The sequence below is a fragment of the Gymnogyps californianus genome, chromosome 7 (genome assembly GCF_018139145.2).
Source record: "Gymnogyps californianus isolate 813 chromosome 7, ASM1813914v2, whole genome shotgun sequence".
NCBI lineage: Eukaryota > Metazoa > Chordata > Aves > Accipitriformes > Cathartidae > Gymnogyps > Gymnogyps californianus.
The window spans coordinates 16,702,804-16,714,834 of NC_059477.1; the positions used below are offsets into that span (position 1 = coordinate 16,702,804).

Consider the following 12,031-nt stretch of genomic DNA (forward strand, 5'->3'; position numbering starts at 1 on the left):
CAGATCCGGTCTTGGGGAAACAAATTCCCCAATAATTAATGATGTTTTAAGCTAAGTATGATAAATCCATACCACATCAAAATTTGTGAAAATCTATATGTAATTTTGGTATTGTAGGTTAGTCTTTAATTAAAAGGGAAAGGATACTGTTGAGGGTGCTAACATTTTGATAAGGGTCTGGCTTTAGGAAGCACTTGAATGCAATCAAATTTCAGCTTAGCATCTCTTCCATTCCATTGTTATAAGGCTCAAGGTTTGGCTGTTTTTCTGACAAAAAATGGCATCTGTTTAAAACATATGAAATTGAGGTTTTTTAATACTTTATTATTTACAGCTTCTTCTGATTATGAGTGACATGGGCCAAAGCACATCTCTCTCAGAACAGGGGTAGTAACTTCTTAATACCCATGCTATATGTGGAGCCCCCTCTGTTGGTGAATGCGTTGCATTTTAAATGGTTGTATTGCCAAAGAGTACTCTTGAGGAGCCTAATTAGAGCATTTCTGTTGCTCTACGATCCTGTCTACAGTCAAGAAGCTCAAAGATCTCCTCACAAATTTTTGTCACAGTTATATAAATAAAACATTACATATTTAAAAATATGACTTTCCCACAAACAGTATATACAGTGGTATAATGATAAATTTTTATGCATTTAGGATGGAAACTTTATCAGTTTTTGATACAATAGGAACAAATAAACATCATTTGATATATATTGTCAATACTTCTCATAGAGAATACACACTCCTACCTTCCTCAGTGCCATCATCGGGATGCTATTGCAAATTCTGCCTTTTTTTTTTAACACTAGGTCAGATGTTGCAATATTGTACAATGATCGTTCTGTTCTTGAAAATCATCATGTAAGTGCTGCTTATAGACTCATGCAAGAAGAGGAGATGAACATCCTGGCAAATTTAACCAAAGATGACTGGAGGTAAGACCTACTGTGACATTCAAACTTAGTTCCAGTATTTAAAAATAATAAGAACCACCAGACCTTCCCTGTGGAGTCTATTTTAAGAGTTCAAATTACAGGAAGAAACTTTGGCACTGGAAGGAGTAATATATTTAGAGCTTAGGGAAGGCTGCTGTGGTGTAAAGTAGTACTGTTTGGGAAACTCCATATAATTTTCCAAGTGAGGTTGTGCATTTATGAGGTACAGTGTTGGACTGTGTGGACAGTGTCTCAGGTGAGATAGCTCTTCAGGAAAACCACAGTGCTGCCCCTCTTGAGCTAGGTTACCTTTGTCTAACAGTGGGTTAAAACCTCAGTGCAGAGTCACACTCTGCTGCCAGCTTGAGCACTACTGCCTCTGGGATTTTGGCTGTGTAACATAGCACAGCATAGTCACATCTTAGTTAAGCATTAAAAAATTACTTACCTGGAGAGTCCAAAAATAATAAAGTAAAGGCGCAGAAGCACTACAGAAATCTCTTTTTTTCTTCTTCTTAATTTTAGTGTAATTCCTGAAGAAAATTTGACCAGCTGAAAGAATCAGGGTCATAATTGATATGTCACAAATACTAAGACCTGTAAGACCAAAATGAATGTGTTAGAGATAAGACTTTCTCCATTATTAAAAAGGACATATTATTTTTTTATATCTTTGATCGCTACATGTAGCACTTAAAATACGAGTCTTCTGTATGTTTCTGTAAAGATAGCTATTATTCAGAGATCCTAAAAATAACTTTTAAATAGGTGGACTGTGAAGTCAGAGAGAGATGTTCTGCTTCCAGGAAAGTCTCCCACTGTGAATGATGCCACCATGAATAACAAAGCTATACTCTGCTTTAGTTATATTTTCACAAAACTATACATTTATGAAGGAATATGTGAATGTCAGATCAAATTTTGGTGTGGTGTATATTTACAGATGAAGGACTGTTTTACATGATAGATTTACATGATTTTACTTATCTACATGATCAGAACACACCTAAATAAAGCTTTTATTGAATGTAAGTCTGCTGACCCTTTTGGTTTTCAATTCATTATTTTTCTGTAGCTACTCCAAAACACTTAATACTAAAGTATTTTTAATTTTTTATTTAATACAAACTGAGAGAGGAAGCATACACTTTTTCATTCTCGTAAAAGATTTCTTCTCAGAGGATACTCATTTGGATTTAGTTATCATAAAGTTTGTGTTGTCAGTTTAGTTCTGGAGAAAGATGTCTGGAAGTAAATTGTAAACTTCAGCAATAATTGTCATATACACCTAGATTTTCATTGCCAACATGAGTCAGCCTTGCTCTGCTTGGAACTATTTTGGGCCTGATTGATAGTTTTGGGGTGATAGGTCTCTGTGACCCTATGTTTGCTTATCCTAGCTACTGAGTATGGAGGAAGTGATTGTGCCAGTAGATAGCCATCAGAGGCTGGTATTCTGTCTTTTAAAACCATCATTGTAGAAAGGTAATGATTTTAAAATTTTTGGACTTGTTGCCTTGAGTATGTTTTTTGAAGTGTTGTTGTTTCATATTGTGTCCTACCAGAGAATGCTTCCAGGTAGAAAGGGACAGATCTTCTTCAGTTGAATTTCAGTTCAGGACTGGACCAAGGATGGCTTGAAGACACTTACGTGCTTCCCCAGTTCTGGCTCCTTCATCACTGGAGACCACCATAAAATAGTTTGGGAATCCCTGCAGCAACATGCAGTTGCTCCAGCTAACAGAAACCTGGCTGCCAGCTAGTACAGTGCATCCCAGTTATTCCCTTTTGTTATTTCACTGGGGAAAAGAGTGATAGGATGGAAACTCCTATGCAAGAAAATATTTGCCAATGGAAAGAGGAGCCTATGGTTTCAGGTGTGTGATGTTTATACATATTGCACCGGTGGACTGCAACAGAATAAAGGGAGGAATGTGATAGACTCTCTTCACATTTCTGAAGCACACTCTTCTCTGCATAGATTGCTCGGTCTGGTCTTCCCACAGTTCTTTTTCCAGTGCAGTTATGGACCGTTTGCTCTAACTTCTGTTGCATTTTGAACCTGTGATAAACTACCATGTTTCTTCGGAAGTTGCTCAGTCACACACTGGCTGTGTTTGCACTTGCTTTTCAATCTCCTCTCACTGTAACCCAATTAGGATTTCCTGGAGGATCTTATTTTAGTTTTGTGAATTTTGTATGGCTGTACAGATCCAGTCCACTATTATATGCAGCCAGTTTGAAGTTGGTGGGATTTGGCAACCAGAGAAAGTAGAATTTATGGTGTCTTGTTGGGGCTATTCAGTATAACTTAGAAGAGATGTATGAACTGACTAATAAGCTCAAGCAATTGAACTAGGACACTCAGTTCCATGTTTTGTGACTTAGCTAGGCAATTACAGTCTGTACTTTCAAACAAACCAGTAAATTCCAAAGTGCCAGTCTGAGAACCTGCACAACCTGTTGAAGTCTGATACTTTAATTTAGAAGGTCAGTCATGGGAATGATGGTTTCCTGGTATTCATTTCTAATATGCAAAAATTCCTGTTACCCTGTCATCAGATACAGTTGTTCATTGGTGCAATGACAGGTCTGTTAGCCACTTAAAAGAAGCTCTTCAATTTTCTAATTATTACTGGAGTGAACTTCTTGGATCTATACTGAAATTCATGCTGCTAGACTAACTGTTTTGAAGTTTGCACTGAATCAAATTGGCAGTAAATTGAAATGATAATTTGTTCAACTTTTTAATGTACTTCCTGGAAGTGATTAATTTCTTGACTACTGTCAGATCTGTTTTCTTGAGTTGCAGCCATTTCATTTTTTAAAAATTTAACACCACTGCCTATTTAAACTGTGGTTCTGCTAATTATTTCAGCAAGATGAAGCAAAATGACTGAGAATGACTTTATAGTATTACATTTTCTTTTCTACATGTTAACATTAAGAAGATAAATGCACTAATAAACTGTCAGCTTCAATTAAGTTTAAAACATAGGGTTTGGGTCTGAGCAGGGAAACACTGCCAGCATTCTGATGAGGATGTCCTTTGTGGATAATGCATGTGACATTCATAGTCATTTCTCACTCTTTTCTCAATTGTGAAAATATATTCCAGCCTTTCATATTGTTTTGTTTATCTCACCTAGCGCCCCTAAATAACTAGAGAGGGATCCCTTTTTGTCCCCCTTTCTCCTTTGATTTACCAGGCTTCTAATGTTTTAGCACCCCACATGTTACGTCAATAGTTATAGAAGGTCAGGCAGTATTACTGTCTCAAACCTTTCCAGTCATAAGGCATACAATGATATATTACCTGATTATATAAAAAAGACTAACAAAACAATATGCATTATATACAATGCATAATGAACAGCTTTTCTTTCACAAATTCCCTTGGCAGTCTTCTGTCTGAGGAAAGCAGAATTGCTCTAACTTGTAAGATGAACCTTATGTCTTCAGTTCCCAACTTGCTTTTGCTCATCTTAGCCTGTTCCTGCATTTTTTCATTAGTTTCCAGCTGACTAAATGTCTTTGTCATGGACAAATCCAAGTAAAGCTGGTTTCTGTTTATTGGTTAACTACTTTTCTGAGAAATTCATGTGCCACTCCTTGTCTCTTGTTTTTTACAGCATTATTCATGTCATTTTTTCACATCATCTTGCATCTATTTTTTCACAGTATCCTATCCATAGGACATATGGATATAGGAGGGTTAAGAAAGGATGACAGCACAGGACATGACAGTTTACTTAAGCAAAATGGACATGATATACTCAAACCCAGTAATCTTCCAATTGTGGGCCCCAAAAAACCACTATGCACTGTACATGAATACTGTTACCACTTCCCGTCATAGAACTAACAACGACAACACCTATGTATCTTTTTGCCATGGTAGCGTGAGCGATGCTAACTGTATTATCCTGATGCCTGTAGCTGTGGACTGCTTAATGAAGCGGGCAGAGTTTTCTGTCCAGGAGAATGAGAATGTAATGAGGTCTCCTTCAATATGGCAGTTGAGATGGTCGTTTTTCCCTGGGAAGCAATTTGGAATGGTTTAAGTCCAAGAGTAATCTTCTGTGCAATGGTAGTAGACTGAGCATTTGTAGCTCTAGTAGAGCTCTATTTAACATTTCCCCATCAGTTCTCAATTTTCCATCCCTCTATTGATGATGGATGGGGGCACAAGCAGGAAACAATTGCAGACTGTAGGTGGAGAGCCTCTCCTTTACTGTGAAGCAGCTTTTTAGTGGCCTGAAATCTTCAGAAGTGTGTGAGGAGGACAGTGCTACATTGTTTGGTCCTTATTCAGGTGATGGAGGTAAGAATTAAGGTTTGTCTGCTGCCATGACAGTGTGAGTAAACTGAAAGCAGCGTTTTGCTTCTCTGTGTGTCTTGCGTAGTAGGGGTGAGCTTCTTTCTGATTACTCTTAAAAGTTCAGACATGGAAAGTTCCTAGGAAAATCTCCCATAGAAAGGGGAAGTGATAAGTATTTCCAGTCTTATAAACAACAGGGTTTAACAATGCAGAGCCCTCAGTGTTCATGCAGTAAGAGCTGTTTTGTTTTGGGGTTTTTTTTAATGGGTTTGGCTGTGTTTAAAGGGTACAGTTTCAAAGCAATGTGGAGGAGGAACAGTTGGGATGCAAATTAATTAGTATCTTATTATGAGGTCAGATAAGGTAAGGCATTTTCTAAACGCAAGTTGCTATGGCTGCATATTATTGAGTAGAAGTGAGAGGACTGAGTATTTATCCAGTTACATCAAAGCAAATCAGGAATAAATACACAAAAATCAGTGAGCAGTATCAGCTTAAATGTGCAATTAATTTGGCTCAAAAGCAGTCTTGACAGTTTTTATAAAAAACTATTCTAATAGCCCTAAAGAAAACTGCAATTTCCCTCTTTAAAACATAGTCCTTTAAAAAGACTGCATTAAGTAAATCAAAGATATGAATACAATATGAAAGATCAGTGAGAATGACTAAAGTAGGATTCTACTGTTGTTATTGATATTTGGATATCCTTAAGATTGGGGGTGTGCTCATGAAGATATATGCTACATAATCAAAGATTTGATGTGGTGAATTGTCCCCGATATACATATAAGCAACGCTTGCACGTAAATCCTCCTAGGCCATTTAAAAAGCATGTAAATAAAGACCCAGTAGACTCCTACATGATCTATATAGTCCTTCTACATCAAGGAAACAGAGTTTTCCAAATCAGTAATTATTGTTGACAAAATTAATGTACTTTCATATACAATCAGAATTAATAGACTTTCTTACATGATTCATGTTTTACTATTTTCATATTCATTTAATAGAAAGCTGATGGACAAGCCAACATCTCTGACCATAATACCAAGACACAGATAAATTATAAATCCCAAACTTGTTCTGATTCATGAAATAGGCATTAAGGTATTTTAGAGATGAAGGGTAGTTTGTCTTAATGTTCATATATTGGTATAATGTTGATAGTGTTTCAGATGTAATACCTCTTGCTCTTCTGAGTGTTTCCATGGCCTTCTTCCTAGGTTTATTGTTATGCCTGCTCTGCCCTAATATGAGGGCGGTAATAAAAGACACAAATATATCCTCTTGTGTGGTGGTAAGCCCAGAGACCAACTGGTTTTTTGAATACTCTACTGCTGGAAGAATAAGGAAAGACTTATAATAGGTGACAGAACTATATGTAATTTTAGTTTATACACTAGAAAAGAGGTATTACAAAACAGTCTGACTTTGAAATAATGATTGCAGAGTGCATTTTCTGAAGTACATTGCTTTCACAGAATCCCTTTAGGATACAACATTCAAGTTGTTAATAATTTATTTAAATGCTTTTTAAAATGTAATAAAACCCATGATGTTGTTTAGAAAGTTATAAATTAACAAGTACTGCTTAAACAAATGTACCATATGTAGAATAAATGAATTGTAATCAGTCATTTTGCTTTTAATTATTCTTAGGGAGTTGCGTAGCTTGGTCATTGAGATGGTCTTATCTACAGATATGTCGGGTCATTTTCAACAAATTAAAACAATGCGACATACTCTACAGCAGACAGAGGGGTAGGTTATTTTCCATTATGTTCATTATCTATAGTCTTTCAATGAGCTCATGTACAAGAAAAGAATTTAAATAGTTGTTTTTGTTTTGAGATAATTGGAGCATGTCCTTGAATTGACAGGGTAGACAAAGCCAAAGCCATGTCTTTGATTCTACATGCAGCAGACATAAGCCATCCAGCAAAATCCTGGGAACTGCACTACCGGTGGACCATGGCCCTGATGGAAGAATTTTTTCGACAGGTGCCATTTTAAAAATCTTTTAATAGATCTAGTTCAAGAAGCAATGGTTACACAATTAAATCTTTTCATAAGTCTACCAGCAAGGACGCTGTTCGTTGTGATTGACAAGCATAGTCAGTAGTATATTCTTCATACATACCACTGACATTAATTCAACTTCTATGTGTGTGAATAAGATGAAATTGTTATAGCTTTATATCTATTTCAGCTGATACCAGGATTCTGAGTGTTGTAGTGGTTTTTTTCTTTCAATTATAATATAACTTGTCAAGCTGTTTTCATTCTGTAGACAGAGATTTATATATGCTTTGAGTTAAAAAGAAGCACCAGCAGGGTAGGGTGAGGGACTTGAAAACAGGAAGAATTCATGTTCAGCAAAGAAGGCAAAAAGTTGTCTCCATTTCACATTTCAGAAAGCCCTCCTATTTCTTTTCCTTGCCAGTACTTGCCATGCATTTACCACATAGATCTGAAGGTTGTGCTTTCATAACAGCCTGATCCAAAGCCAGAGGTTAGATGGTATCATCCTGTTAACGCTGTGGCTATATATACTAAAACAAAAATGAAGACACACCTTTATGAAAGTTTTTTTCATTTCTGTGAGATACTGAATTCAAAGAGAAAGCCCAGTAGGTGTTGGTGTCACTGCTGCCGTTTTCTTACTCACCTCAGCAGGTGAAAAAAACCATTTCTCCAAAGCGGGAATACTCTCCCTGTAATGAACATTTGTGACCATGCACGTTTTTAACAGTTACTGAAGTACAATTGATAACCAAAATCCAGTTTAGGTATTACAGTTTCTACAGTTATACACAGGTTTTAAAAATGGTTAATACAGATAACGGAACAGTGTATATCTTGCTCAGCTTGGTTGTCATTATTTTGCTATATGCTGACATTTTAAAATCAGATGGGTCACACTGGAAAAAGGGGTCAGAGAATAAAAAAGTCAGTATGTTAAACCATGAGGTTGTTAGGCCCATCTGCCGTAGAAAGTTCTTGCTCAGTTCCTAGAGGTTCTTTATATGAATTCTCAGTAAGGACATCCTTAACTCTGGGCTTTGCACTGGGGAGACAGTTTGGAGAGCTGGTACCTTAATCTAAATAATGAACGGACCGAGTTTTATGGAAATACTGAGTAGAGTCATGAGTTTGTCTCTGCTTCTGTGAATGGAAATGATGAGGATTTTGAACTTGAGAGGAAAAAGGAGGAGGAGATTACCCCAGTATATATTACTTGAAAAGGTCAGAAATGACCAACTGTAAAAACATTTTAGACACAGAGAGACAGACTAGACAGAGCCCATGGGACAGTGAGGCAATGTGTCCAGTCAAGTGGATGTAGTATTAGCAATAAACAGTACCACACTGGTCGTTGAGTGCATAGGATCAGCTAATGTTTTAGTTATTCCTTTATCCTTTCATTAGAAGAAGTAACTGGATCCCAGATAAGCTGCTCAAAGACTTGAGAAAGCATTTAACAATAGAATCAACTCACCATGTATGTATGTCTGCAACTTAGCAGTATAAAATGTGAAAGTCTTTCAGGCTGTAGAGGAGTGTACAAGGAACTGAATCCCTCTTTATACATACTACTAAGAACAGTGTGTGTGGAGTAGTTCCAACACATTTAAAGTGTGACGAAGTAACTGTACATACATAAATGCACTGAGGAGTGCAGACACAGTAGGTCTCCTGCTTCCTAGATGCACTGGCTTGGTTGTGCATCCTCTGGTCTGTTGATCTGAAAGTGTGTGGTGGAAATCTCTGGGATTTCCAAATCTGTGTCAGCCAAGATGAAGTAGTCCAAATGTATACAAAACCCACTAATTCCTCCTCTTTTTTTCTGTAAAGATAGCAATTCAACTACTTCTACTGCCTTACAGGAAAAAGCAGCAGAGTCTGAAACTGTCAATGCAAAACCAATGCTTTAACAGGCAGCTTTCAAAGTAGTGAGCACCAGCAAAAAATGAACATTCACCTAGACAAAAAACTTTGTTAACTGCAGCTAATGGTTAAAATATGTGCCAGTGTTAACTTCAGGGAAAAAACCAAGCAACACTTTAAGTTTAAAAGCAACAACTACAGAAAGTGTGTTATAATGCCAAAGAAAATCTGAGCTACTTGTTTAAAATAGAAATACACCCACCCATCTCAAAACCTTAAAAATAAAGAAATACATAGTTCAAGTCACTCAAAGAAGTATCACAGCTCCTATAGCATTCTGCTCTCAGTCTGAATAGATCCAAAAGCACAAAAAGAGAATTTGTCCAGTGAGTTCAGTACCTGGGCAAAGAGGTTTTTTTACTGTTTTGATCTTTTTCTTGATTTTAAATCTCATTATATTCTAACAATCAATTTAAATATCAGTGCTGTGTCCGTTATTACAATTTACAATAGACTTAAACTTACATGACACTTAAGTATTAATTATGTATTATATTAATTGCAAAATAATTCATAATTGGGGTAAAGAGCTACTTGAAAACATAAAAAAAATCAAACTGATTCTTTGCTAGTGTGGAATTTTCTCTTTTTTAATACCTAGTTAAGGGAAGATTACAAAATTAATATTGCTTTAGAAATCATGTGTTCAACAATGGCTGAAATTGTTAGAACTACCCCATTTTATATTATGTCACAATCTGGCTCCTGTATTTACATGGAGATGCCACTAGCACTGCTCCTAGTAGTAAGTGTTCATGTGGTCTTCTACACTCTGAAGTCAAATTATGAACACTTGGGTGTAAAATTTAAAGGCCATAGTGATAAAACTCTCCAATTCCACGTGAAACACAATCTGCAAGCTACATCTGTTCCTGTGGCTGAACTGGTTTTATTGGTATTATAGTTCTAAACTTTTCCCAAATCTAGTTCAATGATACATGAAAAAAAGACTAAGGAAGGTTGCTGCTGCCCCCTTCATCCATCAGCTTCTGATGAGATCTTTGGGGAAATGGTATGTGCGTGTACTGCTCCCCACTGAACAATCATGAAACAGCACTGTCCATGAGAGAGTAGCGTCATTTTACTTGAAAGACTGAGTTTTCCTGTATCTATAATGTCAGTGCTTGTGGGGGCCAGGTTTGTCCAGCAACACAAATTATAGCCTCCTTTGAAAGATGTCTCTTCAGGTTTTTTTGCACCACTAGACTTTCTTTTTGCAAGTCAGTTGGTCTACCATGCTGAAAATGGAGATAACACCCCTGTCTGTTAAGACTGTTACAACAAAAAACCTCTTTTAATGTGTTAGGTGTTGAAATATTTTCAGAACTAGGTTGTACAAATCATCTTTGTAATGAAATTGGCCTTCTGCTTTTTTACGGCTTCAGCAGCAGAGAGACATGCCTGCTAGTGAGAATGAGTTCAAGTCAGACCATACCCTTGACTTGTGTAAATCCATTGAGGAAATTTTACATGTGGGATAAACGAATGTAATAGAAGGAAACACAGCGTTGGGCATGCTATTACAAACATGTCTAAATATCTCCAATCCCATTATATGTGGGATCAGCAGGACTAAATTGTGAATATTGAAGGACTTCATATATGTTAAATCTCATCGGCAGATGCCTTGCTCTTGAAGAGAACTTGCTTGCACTAAGTTCCTTTATATAAAAATTGTCAAATGTAAGTTAGAATTTTGACTTTTACTTTTCCTGAAAATTTAAAGATAAATAATGAGGGTTTTTTTGCCTGTGGCTTGTTTTTATTTAGGAATATAAGTGAACAAAGTAATCTGTTGAATAAATACTAAGAATGTTTAGATTCCTTTGTCTCTCTGTCTTTCTATCAAATATATGCTTATAATATTAAACATTGTTGTTTGCAGGGAGACAAGGAGGCTGCTTTAGGTCTTCAATTTTCCCCACTCTGTGACCGCAAGTCTACTTTGGTAGCTCAGTCCCAAATAGGTAATGACAAGTTGTGTTTTTCTTTCTTCTATGGGTAGGAGCATGTAAAATCATGTGGACATTTCTTATACCCATTTTGAATTTTAAATGTTCCAAATGCCATCATATAGAAGGTATTTCTTTGCACCTATCTGTTCATCAAACTCATATGCTCTTACAGCAGAGATGTCCTGGTCTCAAAAGAACATGAAGTAATTTCAGCATATGTGATGCCAAGGAGGGGTAGGAGAGGGATTAACCAAAGTACTGGACATGCGCCCAACTTTTACTGTACACACTTTAGAGTTTGGTAGATCATGTCCTCAGACAGATTGACTCTTGGCTCAAGAACTCACAGGTCTGTTTCTACTATAATCTGAAAGCCTGGTACCATTTTGTAGATGCAGCTCAACTTAAAGCTAATTCATGTATCAGATCTCTGGACTGCAGTTAAGACTGTCAGTGTGGCAGGGTCAAACTACACAGGGTCAAGCCTCCTTGGGTTGACAAGGACCACTACATTCTGTTCTTGTCAATCCTAATTGCATTCTGGTCAACAGTGGCCAAACTTCAGCTTCCCGTTTTCAGAAATGTGGGTCTTGGCTTTATCCCCATTTCCTTCAGCAATACTAAGGAAATAAAAATTGGTAAAGATCACAGGGGCTAGTTACAAGGACATTCTCTGGAAGCATATTGCGTAAAGCAGTATGTCCTACCAACAGCTGTACCTTTTATGTGAGCGAACACAGTACTCAGGGAGAGATTCTGTAGGTGACAGTGTCTTATCATTGAATTGAAGCACGTCATTGTGTCTGATCTTGTCACTCAAAATGTCCTTTATTCCATTTCACTGGGACTCGAAAGGCAATGTGCTTG

The 12,031-nt window shown here is 36.9% G+C and overlaps 1 protein-coding gene across 1 annotated transcript in view; it reads left to right on the forward strand.

Moving 5' to 3' along the window:
• PDE1A (phosphodiesterase 1A) overlaps positions 1-12,031 on the forward strand; it is a 155,120-nt gene that overhangs the window by 121,964 nt on the left and 21,125 nt on the right. Inside the window, exons 8-11 of the mRNA XM_050899779.1 lie at positions 815-940; positions 6,921-7,022; positions 7,142-7,262; positions 11,095-11,176. Of these exons, the coding sequence (XP_050755736.1) occupies positions 815-940; positions 6,921-7,022; positions 7,142-7,262; positions 11,095-11,176 (431 nt within the window). The remainder of the gene's footprint in view (positions 1-814; positions 941-6,920; positions 7,023-7,141; positions 7,263-11,094; positions 11,177-12,031) is intronic.